The sequence below is a fragment of the Sinocyclocheilus anshuiensis genome, unplaced genomic scaffold (genome assembly GCF_001515605.1).
Source record: "Sinocyclocheilus anshuiensis isolate Anshui unplaced genomic scaffold, SAMN03320099.WGS_v1.1 scaffold766, whole genome shotgun sequence".
Lineage (NCBI taxonomy): Eukaryota > Metazoa > Chordata > Actinopteri > Cypriniformes > Cyprinidae > Sinocyclocheilus > Sinocyclocheilus anshuiensis.
This window is the reverse complement of record NW_015546060.1, coordinates 1,147,179-1,165,592: the sequence shown is the minus strand read 5'-3', so window position 1 is coordinate 1,165,592 and position 18,414 is coordinate 1,147,179. Positions and strand designations below refer to the sequence as shown.

General features: G+C 33.8%; 1 protein-coding gene across 1 annotated transcript in view; it reads left to right on the top strand.

The window, feature by feature from the left end:
• Nucleotides 1–18,414, top strand: part of LOC107699432 (receptor-type tyrosine-protein phosphatase C-like) — a 34,228-nt gene that overhangs the window by 2,682 nt on the left and 13,132 nt on the right. Inside the window, exons 3-21 of the mRNA XM_016500687.1 lie at nucleotides 6,615–6,689; nucleotides 7,574–7,645; nucleotides 8,101–8,121; nucleotides 8,243–8,305; nucleotides 10,400–10,489; nucleotides 10,589–10,678; nucleotides 10,778–10,867; nucleotides 10,966–11,055; nucleotides 11,584–11,673; nucleotides 12,477–12,539; nucleotides 13,416–13,526; nucleotides 13,631–13,648; nucleotides 13,760–13,999; nucleotides 14,351–14,545; nucleotides 15,098–15,208; nucleotides 15,344–15,475; nucleotides 16,037–16,174; nucleotides 16,328–16,480; nucleotides 16,867–17,081. Coding sequence (XP_016356173.1) covers nucleotides 6,615–6,689; nucleotides 7,574–7,645; nucleotides 8,101–8,121; nucleotides 8,243–8,305; nucleotides 10,400–10,489; nucleotides 10,589–10,678; nucleotides 10,778–10,867; nucleotides 10,966–11,055; nucleotides 11,584–11,673; nucleotides 12,477–12,539; nucleotides 13,416–13,526; nucleotides 13,631–13,648; nucleotides 13,760–13,999; nucleotides 14,351–14,545; nucleotides 15,098–15,208; nucleotides 15,344–15,475; nucleotides 16,037–16,174; nucleotides 16,328–16,480; nucleotides 16,867–17,081 — 2,057 coding nt within the window. The remainder of the gene's footprint in view (nucleotides 1–6,614; nucleotides 6,690–7,573; nucleotides 7,646–8,100; nucleotides 8,122–8,242; nucleotides 8,306–10,399; nucleotides 10,490–10,588; nucleotides 10,679–10,777; nucleotides 10,868–10,965; nucleotides 11,056–11,583; nucleotides 11,674–12,476; nucleotides 12,540–13,415; nucleotides 13,527–13,630; nucleotides 13,649–13,759; nucleotides 14,000–14,350; nucleotides 14,546–15,097; nucleotides 15,209–15,343; nucleotides 15,476–16,036; nucleotides 16,175–16,327; nucleotides 16,481–16,866; nucleotides 17,082–18,414) is intronic.

Genomic DNA, 18,414 nt, shown 5'->3' with positions numbered 1-18,414 from the left:
CGTTATGCAAATCTTCCCACATCGTGACGTAGATATGTGGGGGCGTGTTTGAACGAGGCGTTTTAGGAGGGCGTGGACGAGTCTTAACTTTTATAAAGAATATCTCTTTGGGTTTGAGACTTTAGTCTTTGCAACTTTAGGGATCGTATCTATTCACGAACAGCTTGTAACACTCCAAAGAGAAAGGAAAACTTGAAATCGCATCATATGACCTCTTTAAAAGGGGGTTGTCTCCAGGTGAGGTGCCTCATCCAAAAAAAAAAAAAAAAAGAAAGAAAGAAAATGATCAACCCAGAAGATTAAGTACAAAAATACAACGTGAAATATTACAAATATACAGTTCTTTTTTGTTTAGTTTATTTCATTTATTTAACATCCTGTCCCTGGGCAGGATGTTGTTACAAAAAATTACAGCACTCCATTACAATAAAATAAAAATGAGAGAGAGAACATCACACTACAATATCACAAATTATAATATCAAATCACAAAAAATACTAAGTGAAGTTTAGTAATTAGTAATTTAGTAAATAAGTTTAGAAGTTTAGTAATTTTTACTACACTCTCTAATATGAACAGGCACTGAAGTTCCTATCCTTATAATTTATAATCTTATCTAATCTTCTTATTATATTACTGTATATTATATTATATTACTAATTTGAATGTCTTTTGAGTGTCACATTGCATGATGCTCTTGTCTTGAACATGTTGCCTTACTGCACAGGCCTCTGACCACTTCCTTGTTCCATTTTGAGCCGGTTTGTGTGCCTCGTAAATTTGCCGGCTAAAATGGTGCTCACGAGAGTCGCTGAAGAAGTGCCGTGAGACGTGTTGCATCGAAATGCCATTTGACTATATATAAAAGTGTTGCGGCTCGAGACCGGATGAGAATCCTTGTGACTGTGCTGTACATGCAAATCACATAAAAAAGGAAGAAAGCCATAGAAAGATGGGCCTGCATGTGAGATTGAGGCCTTAGAGTCAGTGCTCAGGGGAATATTCCTGAAATCAGTATTTAATGCTACTTATTTCAATGTTTTCAATTGTCCGTATGTTTATTTAAACTGAAAATGAAAATCCTGTCATTATTTACTCATCCTAATGTTATTCCAAACCTGTACGACTTTCTTATCATCTGTAAAACATAAACGTAGATATTTAGCTAAATGTTCATGCTGCACTTTTCCCTACAGTGAAAGTTAACGGTAACCAAAGGCTTTTGAGCTTCAAAATGACTAAATTCATCATAAAAGTAGTTCATATAGCTGTATTATAAATCTTCTGAAGTCATACAATAGATTTGTGCGAGGAACAGACTGAAATGTCAGTCTTAAAATAACTACATCTTCATACAAATCTGTCATATGACTTCAGAAGACTAGGAATGTACTGCATGTGAACTTTAATTGTGCTTTTTTTTTGTTATTTGTGGAGCTTGACATCTCATGGCAACCAGCAGCATAAACAGACAACATCTCTTTTTGTGGTCTATACAAACAAAAAATGTAATAACATGATGGTGAGTAAATGATGACCAATTTTCCGTTTTTGGGGTCAACTATTGATGTATTAAAATCTGTGATGTTTTAATTATGAACGTCGGTGTATGTTGAAATGCAGGGGTGACAGAGCCTTTGCTGTTGCTGGCCCCAAGCTATGGAACAATTTGCCATTATCCATCAGAATAGCTTCTTCAGTGTCTGAGTTTAAAAGTCTTTTAAAAACGTATATTTTTTCCCATGCTTTTAATGTTTTGTGACTGTGGTTTCCTAATGAAGTGTTTATTGTGTGATTGGATCAATGTAACTGTGTACAGCACTTTGGTATACTAAGGTTGTATTAAAGTGCTTTATAAATAAATTGAACATTGAACATTGAACATGTTAGGTAGATATACTTTTTAAAAATATTCAAAAAATATGATTTAATGTGACCAAATCAACCTGACTCGATTAGGTTACACTGACAAAAGTAATTTCAAGTGTCAAATCAGTTAAAACACTCTTCTAAAGGTATCAACTGCACAATGTGTGTGAAACCACTGAAACCATTAACAATTAAATAATTGTTTCAGCATTTCCTCCTCAGCGTCTCGAATTAAAAGAACTCCAATTTCTAAAACTTTGCACTTTATCATCAGAACCCATCAAAACCTGGTTTTATTGCATCAATTTTTATAATAAGCTGATTTTTTTAAATCATTATCAGCGTTTGTTGTACGTAAACAATTAATTTTAAGTCAAGTCTTGGCTGATTTCATGTCTGCATCTCAAGAATAAGCCGTTAAAGGCTTCCATTTAAGTCATGAAAACTGTACATACATGAACTCTGCGGTATATATCTTGGCCTTTGTCACATTACATTGACCCACTGTGCATTATTTTTGGTTGTGGGCGACTGCTTTGGCTTCATTAGTCAGGAGACTAAAAAAAAGTGGGATAGTTTTTTTTTTTTTACAATCTAACAATTATTCAGAAAAGAAGATTATAAAGTTGAATTAATATACTTCTTTTTTTTTTTTTGACCAGAATGTTCCTTTAACTCGCCCTCAAATTATCTGCAAATCTTTCTGTGTTTTTAAAGATGGGAGATAAATGTCACAACTTTGGTGTTAAAGTAAAAATAGTAAAGTAAAACTTAAGTCTGATGTGTCAGGAAAGAGCTAGTAAGGACTTTCATGGTGTTTTCGTGTAGCTTCATGACCTTTAAATAGTTTTTAATGATTCTGTTTTTTGTCTTTGGGATTTTGTGGGGAAGAAAAAAAATGATGATAACTTGTACTTATACTAATAATAGTAAACTTACTGCCTTCAAATTTTAAGTAGTAGAGCCATAGTCAATTCAATCTTTTTTTTCAATTCAAAATTTTTTTGTTTGATACACACTTTGAACCACTTTGAATAAAGAAAATCAAGTTTACACTCCGAAACTGATTAGAAATGACACAATATATTGTAACAAGCTAAAATGATTAAACCAAATAATGCTGAAAACATCATTTGCAATGTTGGGGAAACAATTTGAAAGTAGTTTTCAAGGAATTATTTATACTTTTAGTGTAAATGTCTAATGTGAGCCTAAATGTGAGCCTTTAATTGTTATTTTAAAAGCAGTGCATTATATTACAATGCATTGTTACTGAATATGTAATATGCATTGTTTTAATAGCCAATGTTTGTGAATATAGCACAGTTTGGCGGTTTAGATCAAACTTTAAAAGCAGGTTACATATCAACTTGCTGGAGATTGAAGTTTTATGCGAACCTCATTGCGATTACTGTGACAAGACAGTCAAATTAAAATATCATGTTTTGAAAGCAAATCTCTCAAAACGACAAGAAAACTAGTTCAAACTGGAGGTTTAAAGTCATTTTTCTCATTTTGTCATGTTCCATGTAATGGGTGGACCTGCTAAAACAGCTACGCTCAAGATGCATGCGCTTCAAGTTGTGAAGTCATGCAAAACCACATCCAGCAAAGACAAAAAAGTGAAAAGTACTGCCACTCTGAGCTAAAACTACAGTAATCCAAAGTCAAAATTTAAGGAAACATATGAGATTTTCAGATCTATAAAATTGATGCATCTTAGCTATCTTAGTGTCAAAAAATACCAAATCTTTACTTATCTTGACACTGCATAAGACTAGTAGTCTACACTTTACAGTTTAGATTTACAGTCTTCTAGTTGTAGTCGAAGCTCTCATGTAGAAGATTTAGAAGAGTTGCATAGATAAAATTTGCATATCTACAGTCTATCATCTATAGTAATCAACCCCCACCCACAAAAGTACATATGACCACTCCCCCTTCCGCACACGTACTGTGTATGAGTTATATGGCCGTACATTTGCGAGAACCACATGTACACGGTGTATACTGAGCCGAACAAAAGAAATGAAAGCAAAGTGCCAGAGCCTTGAGAAGGGGGAAGGGTTTTGTCAAGCTACAGGAAGCTGTGGTTGAGAAACTGAAATAGTTTGTGTGCGCGCTGCGTTTCCATGGCAGCCAGGTCGCACCACATACAGACCACTGCTAGTAACTCCCTTCCCCTTTCTGACCAAAGCCAACAGTTTTACATAGAGCCTGTCTTGGGTTTCAGGGAAAAGAGATGCTGAATATAATGCGAGAGTGTTTTTTGGTGTGCAATAATTGATTTGTTTTTATAACAAATACATTTGTTTGTTTTTAATAAACTGAGTAATTTAGTCGTCAGGGAACTCATTTATTTTAAATAATTAAAATAAAAAAAATGTTACTAAGCAAGTTATTATTTGTAAATAATTGAAGATATTGTCATTGCTACACTGTATTTGTATTTTTTTTAAACTTTAAAGTAGCTACTTAAAAGTACGTAAACCTTAATTATACAGTAACTAACAAATAAGCACAAGTCACCCTGCCATACCAAACAAGACCACAGGGAGACGCCAAAGGACTGCACACACAGATCCATGCAGAATAACTAAACGCACCAAAATACAAATGAAAAATGAAACCATTCTGAATTTGTGGAAACTCAGCGATCGGAAGGCGGCTCAAGGTCATCAGTGAATAGTTCCTCAGTCAGAATAAGCGAATTTGAAGCGTTTGATGCCAATATGTACATAACTGATCCTCAGAAACTTCTCCAAAACACGCTTCTTCAGCGAGCATCTGTTATAAAACATTACATTACATTAATTTTGACAACTACATGAATATACAGAACTGTGTTCAAGCAGAAATATGATGTTATAGCGATCCGTGCGCCATGAGTGCAGATAGGTTTGTTTGCACATCAATAACAACGGACACATGCGCACCTAGTGTATGACTCCTATATGTCACTATAATATAGTCTTTACTGGGCGGCACTAGGGGCTAGCACCTCCATTCATAAAAACGATGAAATAAAATAAAAACATTTTACTCACATGGATAACTCGTGCAATGCAGTATGTGACGTGATTTGCAGTCATTCGTAATGTCATAGCATTTTATTTTAAAAATGGATAACTTCGTGAACAAACATTACATTTATTTCCGCTTAATATAATGCAAATTATAATCAATACTGTCTACACTGAATGCGAAATTCCCAACAGCAAGCAGATTCCCCGTTATTCCTGATGTAGTCCAAGCTCTTTGCAACAGGCACTTTGTCACTTCAAGCAGTCACATCCGTATAGTGTTGTGCCACGCCGCATCCAGTGTAGGAAATATCACTGATTATAATCAATGGGCTCTACTGTCTTTTTTGCTTTCGCTCGCATCCTGTGTAGACACGGTGGCATGCTAATCACTTTCACACCAAATATACTTTAAAACAAACACCAGAGACCGCTTAGACAAATGTTTCACATGCTGAGAATGCTAACCTAACATATAAGTATATAAACCATAAATGTGAATCACTTAGGCTACCTCTGGGCGATTCATGATCAGGTAGATCTTGAACCACACGCTCATGCCGGAAAACTACTAATTGGCCAAAATGCTTAGTTTGACTTTTCGGAGATCATCTACTCTTCCCTGTGGATTACCTCTGAACTACTTTCTCTACGATCTGAATTTCTGCGTATTGAATTTTAGAATATTGAATTTGATGTTCCGAATTTCCTCTTCATCTTGAAAACTTGAAGCTGTATTTTTGAAAACTGGATATTTGCAGTCTAAGATTTCAGAACAAAAAATTCGCCGTTTGAAAATACATGTCTATAAAACTCTGCCATAAAAACATTCAGTTGTGTTAAATTTCAAATGTTTAATATTCAAGTAAAAAAAATAAAATTCAAGTTAAATGCCACATAATATTCAGTTTTGTTAAAAGACACTTGTCAATAATTCAAATTTACACAATACAAATTCAATTAGTTTTGTCATATTATAAGCTCCATACTCATTAAGTTACAATTTTCATCTGCTCAAGCAGAACATTAATGTCATCTTGTACTTCAGCAAAGTATATCTGGCTAAAACTAGCTAACGTTAAAGTTAGTGAGTCGATGCTATTACAAACCTAAATAGCAAACTGTTCTCACATCATGTACAGTGTAGGTCAAAAACACATAAACGAAGGTCTACATTTCAGTGCCTCTCCATATTAAACTGGTTAAATGTACATTCATTTAATCGTACCCTGCGATACATGAACAGTGTTGATCTGGGATGTTGTCATCTGCGATCGTGATGGCCGTAATATGAGACTTCTCCCGCTTGCATTGTGAATATTTCAGCATTCAGTATATATTTGGGTATATGGGTATTTCAGTAATACACTATTTAGAATATTTCATTGCTAGTTCATGATAACAAATGTAGGTAACTAACAATTGACATATGAAACCTTGTTAAGTGTTACTTGTATCTCTTTAAAAAAACAAAAAATGTAGTGTGTATATGTGTGTGTGTATATATATATATATATATATATATATATATACCTGTATATATATACTGTATATGGGTAGGTAAATACTTTACTTTGAAACAGATGTTGTTTTACAAAGATATATATATAGCTTTTTAGTGGATAGTGCTGCTTTTGGTTTGGTAATCCAATGGAAAATGTCAACTTTATGCATATAGACTGTTTTTGGATCCAGTTTAAACTATATGATCATGTCACTTAGGTGGCAATTCTGCTGACCAATCCATCAATCCCACGCAACCCACTTCTCTTACCCCTGCCTCACCTCCCATTAAAGGTAACCACAACAACACGCATCACCACAGCAGACACACACTCCAGCATTATATCTCTCTCAATCAATCTGTCCCACTCATGGCCTCTGACCTCCATCTTCCCATCATGCTGCACTGCAAGCTCTCCTTCAAAATCACATCATCAGTGCTGCAACCATGGATTAGTTGTGTCATGAGCAGTGTTATATTTTTATTGTGTTACTAATATTAATATATTAGGTTTTTCCTATTGTTTTTCAAAAAGTCAACTTTTTCCATTTCTTCAACTTTTGACTTTTCTTTTCGGCTGGTGTCATCTAGGTCACATGATAAATAGATATGAGTCACGCATATGGGGAGCAAAATAATATTAACCAATAGCCAAGGCATTATTTTAGACTACTGTTGCAAACAATTCAAAAAGTGAATGGCATTTCATGTTGACTTTAAAGTCTGTAAAGTTTAGTTCTTTTAAATGAATAATGTTACCCCCTATCCTGTGAACAGATGCCAACATACACAGCATTCCCACACGCATCCCGCAACAACACAGTTTAACCACACAGTCATCAGAACCAGTTAATGTGCTTGGATCACTTGCAGGTGAATAGATGTAGCTCGTCTTCCAATAATCAATCCTATTCATTCGTTTCTGAAAACATTTGCATTATAGAAAAGTATTTTTTAATATAATCAAGACCAAAATTTTAATTTTTATTGCATTTTTTTGTAACTTCACAAATAGGTCTGGACAAAACAAATTAGCATCATTGATCACGGCATCATTACTTGAGAGTATTTGAAATAGCTTTACAGTACAATAAATGTTTTAGCTGTTTCTAGTTGTCACCGTTATAAAAACATTTAAGTTTAGTTCTTTTATATGAGTGTGTTTTTCTGGGAACAGAGCTCAAAACAACACAAAAAACTCCTGCACTCAGCTTTCAACAACATACCACACAGTCTTCATCTCAACCAGGTAATGAGGTGCTCAGTTTATTTGTAAATGAGTAAGTTTGAGTTTTATTAATATTAATGTTATTGTTATTTTAATAGGACATTTTAATAATAGTTTTCTTGTATTCTCAAAATCCCATTTCTAAAAATTCTTAAACATCATATATCTGTTCTCTATCTATCATTTTCTCATATATCTACACGTTCCTCTGTAAAAGTGGTTTTCAACTATGGATCACATGTCTGTTCTGACTGCGAAAAAAAACATTGCTAAATGTCAGTAATAAAATTAAGCTAGCCACATAATCATGTATAGTTAGGATAGCAAAGTCTTAAAAAAAGCACAAAAACAAACAAACAAGAGAAAACACTTCCTTTTGGCTCAAAAGCCATTGACTCTGCTGATTAAAGGTTCAGCTGCATAATGTAATTCTGTTGAAGGTAATTTAATATGGTTTTATCTCACACTTTCCACAGGTGCAGGAAAAAATGGTGCTGGTAAGTGTCACTCTATTTCTGTTATGCTGTTCCTGATGTGAACATATCGGTCAGAAAATATATATCAGTGAAAACTTGATATGTTTACATATTTCTTCATGCTGTCGATCCATCATTACAGACCCTCAAACAAATCTCTCCACTCCCACCACTTCACCAAACACATCTGCAGATACCTCCGAAGGTAAAACTGACATCAAACTCACACTCCTGCATTATTATACTCTCACGCACAATCTCTCACACTCTGACCTCCAGCTTCCCATCATGCTGTGCTACGAGCACACATCACTGAGCAAGAGGTGTTATTTGTTTGTTTGTTGAGACCCAAGCAAGCCCTTTTAGGCTACAGCAGGCTTCACATTTACAAATCTTGCAATATAGTTACTAATATAACATATATAACATTCAAAAAAAAAAAAAGATCCAGTTCCTGTGCTGCAAGCAATTATGCATTTATTTAGTTAGTTAGTTATTTCCAAAATGTAACGTGTAGTTTTGTAACATTTTGGCCTTTTTTTTCTTAATTTTGAACATTTAAAATCAACATGAAACCAAAATAGACAATTAGTACTTTATTAGTACACAATCCTGGTCCTATTATACACAATTTGTCAGTGTATGCTCTCCTGAAAGGAAATAAGTACATGCCTTGATAATCTTTCATCAAAATGTCATAACTTTTTCCATCTCTTCAACTTTTCTTTTCGGCTGATGTTATCTACTGTAGGTAGATAAATAAACATGATAAATAAATATGAGGCATACATACAGGCAGCAAAAATAATATTAACCAATAGCCAAGTCATTATTCAACCTGGTCTCATAAAAATACGTACCTCTGGGTACTTTTCTGCAACACCGTTTTTACGTACAATACTGCACGTTTCGCCGCAGTTTCAAAGAGGAATATCCACTGAGTGGCGCTAAAACACGGGTTCAATACGTGAACCCTGGCACGTTTTTATTACGTTGATATAGGTATGTATTGCTGTGTTTTATTACATTGCTTCAGGTACGTATTTCGGCGGTTCAGAATTCAAATATCCGGGGACTGTCGCTAAAAGTTAATGCTCTATCGTGTTGGAAATATGCCCTACACCAAACCCAACCCTAAACCTACCCGATAGTGCTAACAAATGCAAAACTGATATAAAAACATTTGTTGATGCAACCGTGCCATTTGAACTAACTTATATGCAGATTTGAACTGTTTTGTTTACACGGGATTCGAACCGGAGCTCCTCTCAAGTATGTCTCCGTACTCCGTGAGCTATACCGAACAAACCTACCGTTTATATAAACCCATAGATATGAAGCTGGATATGTGCGATGCAAACATTTAAAAGCATCAGTTTTCAAATCTCCCACCATATTAAAATTGTTTTGAAGTCATAATATTCTTCAAGTAATTGTGAAAAAAGTGCCCCCAGGTACGTTTTTGCCATGAGACCAGGTAGTCATTATTTTAGGCTACTGTTGCAAGTAATACTGTACATAAGATAAGCTAATATCATGTCTGTAAAGGTTGGTTTTGTATGCACTGGAGTTGGTCTCTCAGCAATTGTATATCCCATACTGGACTACCCATAATGAACTAGCTTTTCCCTTTAGCATTAATGCTCCTCACCCACATAAACAGCTCCAGAAACCCCAAAATCACATGACAAAAGTACTGATTATCCTTTTTTTGTCATACTCTCACAGCCAGTGCTATAGTCAATCACAAGTTTTTGAAGATGATTTTCTAAAATGTCATTGCAAAACCTCATTTGGCAATATTCATATCATTTAATATGGCTAATGCCAATACATTATTTACTGTTAAATATCAATGAATTAAAATCAACTATAAAAAATAGATTTTAAACATTCACTCATATTTATACTAAAGTATTTAACATCATATTTCATGTTTTTTTTTTCTCCCACATCTGTTTAAAAAAAGGTAACACTTTAGTATATGGTCCAATTCTCAGTATTAACTAGTTGCTTATTAGTTTGCATGTTACTAGCATATTGGCTGTTTATTAGTACTTATAAGGCACATATTAATACTTTATTCTGTATGACCATGTTTTAGATCCCTTAATCCAACCCCATACCTAAACTTAACAACTACCTTGCTAACTATTAATAAGCAGCCAATAGGAGTTTTTTGAGGCAAAAGTCGTAGTTAATAGTTAGTTAATAGTTAGAATTGATTCAAACTAAAGTGTGACCAAAAAGGGTTTATAAGATAAGCGTTTTATTTGACCAAATACTAATTATCATATAGGGAGCACTTCTAATCATAAAGAAACTCAGACAAACACAATAGTCTCACCCGCACACACCATGCAACAACAAAACACCAACACCACTGCAGGTAACTGTGTATTTAACATTATATTTAATGCTTTTTTTTTCATATCTGTGATAAAAGTGTAAGATAAACATGTGATTTGATCAAATACTCATCATATAGGGAGCACTTCTAATCAGAAAGAAACTCAGACAAACACAATAGTCTCACCCGCACGCACCATGCAACAACAAAACACCAACACCACTGCAGGTAACTGTGTATTTAACATTATATTTAATGCTTTTTTTTTCATATCTGTGATAAAAGTGTAAGATAAACATGTGATTTGATCAAATACTCATCATATAGGGAGCACTTCTAATCAGAAAGAAACTCAGACAAGTACAACAATCTCACCCGCACGCACCATGCAACAACAAAACACCAACACCACTGCAGGTAACTGTGTATTTAACCTCATATTTCATGTTTTTTTTTCATATCTGTAATAAAAGTGTAAGATAAACATTTGATTTGATCAAATACTCATCATATAGGGAGCACTTCTAATCAGAAAGAAACTCAGACAAACACAATAGTCTCACCCGCACGCACCATGCAACAACAAAACACCAACACCACTGCAGGTAACTGTGTATTCAACATTATATTTCATGCTTTTTATAATTTACCAGTTTATCAGTTTTTCTTCAGTCTATAACATGTAAATAAATTAGCATATTTTTGAGCTTACACATTTTATGGTAATAATAATTCTTTTTTTTTTGAACAATACAAAAATCTGGTATTATGTTGGGTCACTGACGTCCAACCTTCTCATACAGGACTATATACGGGCCCAATTTATATTAAGTGTAAATAACTACTATGTGCTCACATTTAAATTAATCATTTGATGCAATGCACTTATTGTATACATACAGTACATGTTTTACTTATATTTAAAAGTACCTGCATGTAATTACATATTTAATTAATATGTGAAACCTGTTCCTAACCTGAGCCGTGTCCCACCTCAACAGCAGCAAAAGTGTTTTGCAATACAATATGAGCACGATAAGTACATTGTACCTAACAATTAGTGTTTTTTCAAATATAAAGTGGGACCAGATACTGCAAACATTTTATTTGATCAAATAACCATTATCTTTTAGGAAATGGTTCTGAATGTAAAAACCTGAATTGCACATCGATCTTACCCACACGCACCACCTCACAACAACAAAACACCAGCACCACTGCAGGTAACAGTGTATTTAACATTACATTTTTTTTATTTATTTATTATTATTATTATTAATTTACCAATATGGAATTTTCTTCATTCTAAATATCTTTAAAAAATAAATAAATAACAAATAAAAATCTTAATCCTGTGCTAAAATAATAATGTATTTTTTTACTATTTTATATGAAATATGATATAATAATGCCTGTTGTACTGTTGTAACCTTTTTTTCTTTGGTCTTTTTGCGATAGTTTTCTTAATTTTTTTTTAGACTTAGTTTGTAGACGAAGAGTTAGAACATTCTATCAACAGCACAGGTTACTAGTAGCTTTTAGGTGAATAGATGTAGGTAGTCTTCCAGCTATCAAACATATTCGTTTCTGAATGCATTTGTATCATAGAAAAGTTGTATTTAAGTCATTTTAATGTAATCTATACCAAACTGAATTTTTAACAAATCAAATGGGCATCATTGATCACAGCATCATTACTTCTGCCATTACTTTAGAGTATTTGTTAAAATAGCTGTTACAATACTTACCATGTTTCAGCAGTTTCTAGTCATCACCCTTTGGACCACATGTCTGTTCTAACAGCAGAAAAACATTGCTAAATGCCAATAATAAAATTAATATAGCCACATAATAATGCATAGTTAAAACAGCAAAGTCTTATAAATTAAAAAAAAAATGGTGCTGGTAAGTGTCACTCTATTTCTGTTATGCTGTTCCTGATTTGAACATATCGGTCAGAAAATATATATCAGTGAAAACTTGATATGTTTACATATTTCTTCATGCTGTCTATCCATCATTACAGACCCTCAAACAAATCTCTCCACTCCCACCACTTCACCAAACACATCTGCAGATACCTCCGAAGGTAAAACTGACATCAAACTCACACTCCTGCATTATTATACTCTCACGCACTCTGACCTCCATCTTCCCATCATGCTGTGCTACGAGCACACCATCACTGAGCTTTTTATTTAATCTGATCTTATTTTATTTTAAGCATGAGAGAGACCCAAGCAAACAATTTTACATATTTGACATCATATCTAAGTTGACATCTCTCTTCTAATCACTGCACCACAAAACATTTCAACCACACAGTCTGCAGCTATATCAGGTAATGAAGCTCTCAGGTTACTTGTAGGTGAATATAGCAGGTGTGCCAGTAGTCTTCAAACAAACTTATATTCTGTACTGGACTAAATCTTTTTACAGTCTCGTTTAAAAATGTGGCAATTTTGTAGAGATGTAGTGTTTATTGTTATGCTGTTTTCAAATTTAAAAAAAGTGTAAAATTAAGTAAAAGGTCTATTATTTGGTATGTTAATTATTCTGTTAATAATTATATTATAAATTTTAATGTTAATTTGTAACATATTTTAAAATATTTATTTTTAAACATTAAAAAATATTTCACTAATATCAAACAGTTTTTCAACTTCTACCTCCCATAAATGTTATTGTTGACGTCAAAGGTTGTGCACCTTCACTTTATGGTATTTTAGTGCAAATTTGTAATTGTGTAATTTACCATGGCTAATGCTAATATTAGTACAATATATAATATGTTTGTAAATTACATAAAGTGATGCTCAATATAATATACTCCACTAATATACTCCACTATCACCAGGTCGAGGTAACGATTTGCCTCTTGAAATGCGTTATTGATTCATCAGTTGAGCTTTGCAGTACATCTGTAGTGTGGTCAGTCATGTTTAACTCCTCTGTTGTCAACTAGCAACTCAACCAGGTGAAAGAAATGACACCACCTCACCTCCAAACACCACCATCACACCTCTCACCTCCACGCACCCCAGCTCAACCTTACACGCATTCACCAACATCACGGGTAACACCACACTGTTTGTGCTCTCTGAACAAATGACTAATGTTTATTGGGACAAAAAATGCTTGATTTATGGTTATTAACATTTTTATATGTTCTTTTCTCAGGTACCACAGAAATCCCATGTGAGTATTTGTTTATTGCACCTGTTGTGTGAAGTCAACTTTAGTTGTTTTGTTCAAGACATAGTTTTGCTTTTTATAAATTTGTGAATGTTCATATGCACTTTCACACAGGTCAGTACAGCCTTACGGAGAGTGTGAACGTAACAATAGCCCGTGTGGTGCATATCAGTGGCTTCGAGAACCAAACATACACAATCAGGATAAAGGAGAAGCACAATGAGATCCGTGTCCAAGAAATATCTAACCAAACTGCCTTTGAAATACTGTTTGAATGGTTAAAACCATGCACTGTGTACAACATCAGTGTGGATGGCTGCAAACCCAATGGAAGCGAGACTTTTATTTCTAGTGGTAAGTTTTACCCAGGCAGAATATTTTTGCATGAATTAGAACATATTAAACTAGACTCAGATGGGACATACTTTACAGTGACCTCAAATAGTATTTAGATGCTTAAGTCACACTCAAAAATTTCCAATTTGTTCACACTTAACAGTTTGATATTTTGTTACATAATGCAATGATATTCATTTTTAAATGTGATTTTTAAGTGTCCAAATACTCTTTGGGGACTTTGTATTATTTCTTTTGACAGAATAGAGAATGATAACAATTCATATATGTCAGGTTATTGAACTGTCTATTTGTATTATGTTGCTGAATAGATGGTGTGATGTAATGCGTCTCTTAATTTTTGTACAGAAAAAATAGATACTGTTCTAAAAACTGTTGTGACAAATGTGACTGAGAAGAAAGTGTGTTTGAAAGGAGAATTCACTGGTATTAAATGGAATCTTACTGAATGTGTTGAAATAACTGAGCAAAACTCCTGCACATCCACACACACCATTAAACTGGACAAATGTAACTACACAATGAATGTCCTCATGCCCACAGGTTGGTTTTTAGATGTACTGTTATTCAATTTAGTTTTCGACATGACATTTTTTTTTTTTTTACGGCTTTAAACACAAATGTTTGTATAATGCTGAAATACTAAATACAACCACACTCTCATTCATGCTGTTGAATTGATAGTTTTTCAGTTCATGAGTGTGAATTTGAATAGGCCACAACACACAGGAGGCCGAATTGGAAATTTAATGACACATAAATTGCAAAATTTATGTATTAAATATAATTATATACATGACACGTTTTTATAGATGGCATTTAAAACACTGATTATTAATATCTGTTTCTGGAAATACCTCACAGGTTTTGTGTATCATAAAAAAGATTAAAACAAACTTGTACATCAATGTCACGCCATTTTAATTTTGCTTGAATTTTAATTCTGCATTCTGTTTGCTGCCTTAATTCAAATTCATTGTAGTTTTTTTCCTGTGTGTTGCAGATGTGTGTGATGTGAGTTGAAAAGTTTGATCTGCTTTTTTATTTATATACGTATATATATATATATATATCATCTGAATGTTTCTGTTTCAGTCAAGCCTAACATAACCTTCAAAAAAACTATTCCCTCTAAGTTTGAATGGACAAATAAACCAACACAATGTAATGCTATGCTTAACATCAATTGCACCAATGACGAGAACAGTAAGTAATGGAAATGTTTTGATGGCACTGTGAATTCATAATACATATTTTTTATTGTGTAATCATACTATATTTACATTGATTATTAAACAGACAAGCAGATGATGAATGAGTTTTCTCTTCTTTATTTGTCAGAAAATGGCACAATTTATGGTTTAAATGCCTCAGTGTCATTATTACCAGACACACTGTATTCTTGCATTGGAGTATATCCTTATGAGAATCAATCCATCAAGAGTAATGAGCTCTCCTTTGAAATAAATTGCGGTGAGTTCCTATTAAACATACAGCACTGGTTTAAAGTCCTTCTTTCTTTCTCTCCTGCACACCTGGGAATATTTACCAATAATGTCATGATGACTAGCAAAAAAGGTTGTTTTGCATGTAGTTTACATGTACAATACATTGAGCCTAACAAGTATTTAGACTTTTAAGGTGCATTTAAAGCAATATGAATGTCTTTAAATTAAATTATATAATATAATATTAAACAATGAAAAGGTTTTCATCATTATATTATAACAACATCTTTAGTTTCGTCCCTTTAATTTGTCTCAATTTGTCAATTCTATTAATTAAAAATTATGATTTTAGTGTGTTTTTTTGTCTGTCTGTCTGTTTGTTTGTTATATCCTAAAGATGCTATTTTTTAACAAAAGTTGATATTAGTTATTTAATATGTTTCTAATACGCTGACAAGTGTGACTGAGCAATCCAAATAAGACCACTGTAAAATAGTTTGTGTTTAAAGAGCCTTGTGTACAATCGTCTATGAATTGCAAAGATTTGTTTTGCATTGTTTGTGATTTCTATTTTCCTTTCATACAGGTTGGCAAAAGAATGGACGATTTAAGAACACAACCAAAGACTCTTTTGAAATATCCTGGAATTCACTTGATGGAGATGAATGCTCAGGCATTACATGGGACAGTTATTCAGCCAGCTGCAAATTCCATGATAGTCATCGTAAGAGCTCACATTTTCCTGCTGTTTTGCCAATATAGCATCACTGAAACATGTCAGCTATAATTTTTCTGTAAAAATGCTTCAAGTTCTTTTATGATATTAGTAGACATAGTAGATGTTTTATGCCTTATTCAGGTATGTTTTGGCTTTCAGGTGAGCACTGTACAAAACACAAAAATGGCATTGGCACAGACTGCAGTATTACAAACTTATTGCCATATAAAAACTATGAATGCAGTATTTATGCAGAATTCAAAAGTAAAAAATATTTACTGTTCTCCGGTACGAATGCAACACTTTCTACCAGTAAGTCGTTTTTTCGATATTTTTCCCACAAACAATCTTGATTTAAATTGTATTACTTAATCTACATTTTGCTGGAAAGAGATTTGCCCAAATACAGTCCTTTTAGTGTTTTTTATGTGCTTGTTTTTCTGTCCCATTTTCTCTGTCATTCTTCATTTTGCGGTTATTTACTGAATATTAAATTTTGTCCTTATCAGCTTTGAACTTTTCTCCACCCCATGCATTTTCTATCTATAATGTGTATTGTTAATAATGTAATCTTCACAATCAATCAACAGTTTACTGCTAAATGGAATTTTCATAAATGTTGCAATTAAATGCTAATTGTATGTAAATTATATGCCATTGTGTGTCTAAATTATGTTTTGTTTCATTCTGTTTGATAGAGCCCGATTTCAAATCAGACATTGAAGTAACACACCCTTTTCACAATTCTCTTGATATAATATGTGAAAACAAGGGAACAAAGATAGTCTGGAATGGAGAAAAAGGAACATTCATGGCTGAAATCACATACAATGGAGAAACTATCTCTAAAAACCGCACCAAATGCTCATTTACATTTCCAGACCTTTACTACCTTACAACATATGATGTGAAGGTATTTGAATCCCTCCTAATGTCTTTCAGCATCTGTCATTCTATGGGATTACATCTCTGCCACAATTTTGTGCGCGAAAGATCATATTTTGAGCGTGCAAAAGTGTTTTGTGGAGAAAATGTTTGTCTCGCAAAGAAGAAAGTATTTAGAGAACACAAAAATAAATTTTGCATTTAAAATAAGTTTTTGGATGTGTGCAGACCTTCTCTTTTGCCGGTGCAACGTTTCACTAGCTTGCTCACCTGATGCCCGCCCTCAGTGCTCTCTAAATGCCAACGTCTCGCTTGCTCAACACAACCCAGCGTTACAATATGCCATAATTCCAGCCAATCAGAGACGAGGCTGCTAAATTTGTTTTGTTTGTTCTGGGGTTTGTGCTGATTTGTGCTGAATTTGGGGTTTGTGCTGATCACAATCGAATCCTTTCATTATAACATACAGAGCGTATACATGACGATGTTAATAATATATTAATTGCGCAGTGTGAGATTCATTGGTCATAACAGACCTTTGTGAGATCGCGATGAACAAAGAGTGACAGTCTTTTAGTGTTTAAAAAGGAGCGCTCTTTGCGAGCTTTCTAGACAATAATCCATTTAAGTCAAGTCAAGTTTATTTGTACAGCGCTTTTCATGATACAAATCATTGCAAAGCAACTTTACAGCAAATTAAGTTTCTACAATATTTAGTGGTAGCTTATCAGTGGTGACTGTCAGTTGATGTACATATGGCAGAAATAAAATAAATAACATATGGCTGTTAATAAAACAGACGATGAACACTATTAACAGCAATTATTATATGATGCAATCAAACTTATAGCAAAATATGGTAGTTCTGTATGTTGTTTCAGGATTGGCATCATCTGAGGTCCTCTGAGGGGTTGGCATCATCTCATCTCAGGTGTTCTGGATCCAGACTGAAGCTTGTGTAAATCCTAGTTACCACGAGATGTCAATCCCGTGGCAAAAAACAGAGAAACAAATGGAGACATAATTAGCGTAGCTGCTGTTCCAACCAAGCAAAATTGATTTGTTTAACCCAAACTAAAGAATAATAATGTGCATTTGATCAGATATAACTGCAGTACAAGATTATGAGATGCATTATTTGAATGCCAAAAAGATGTGTCTTTAATCTAGATTTAAACAGAGAGAGTGTGTCTGAACCCTGAACGTTATCAGGAAGGCTATTCCAGAGTTTGGGAGCCAAATGCGAAAAAGCTCTACCTCCTTTAGTGGACTTTGCTATCCTAGGTACTACCAAAAGTTCAGAGTTTTGCGACCTTAGGGAGCGTGATAGATTGTAGCGTGGTAGAAGACTAGTTAGGTAC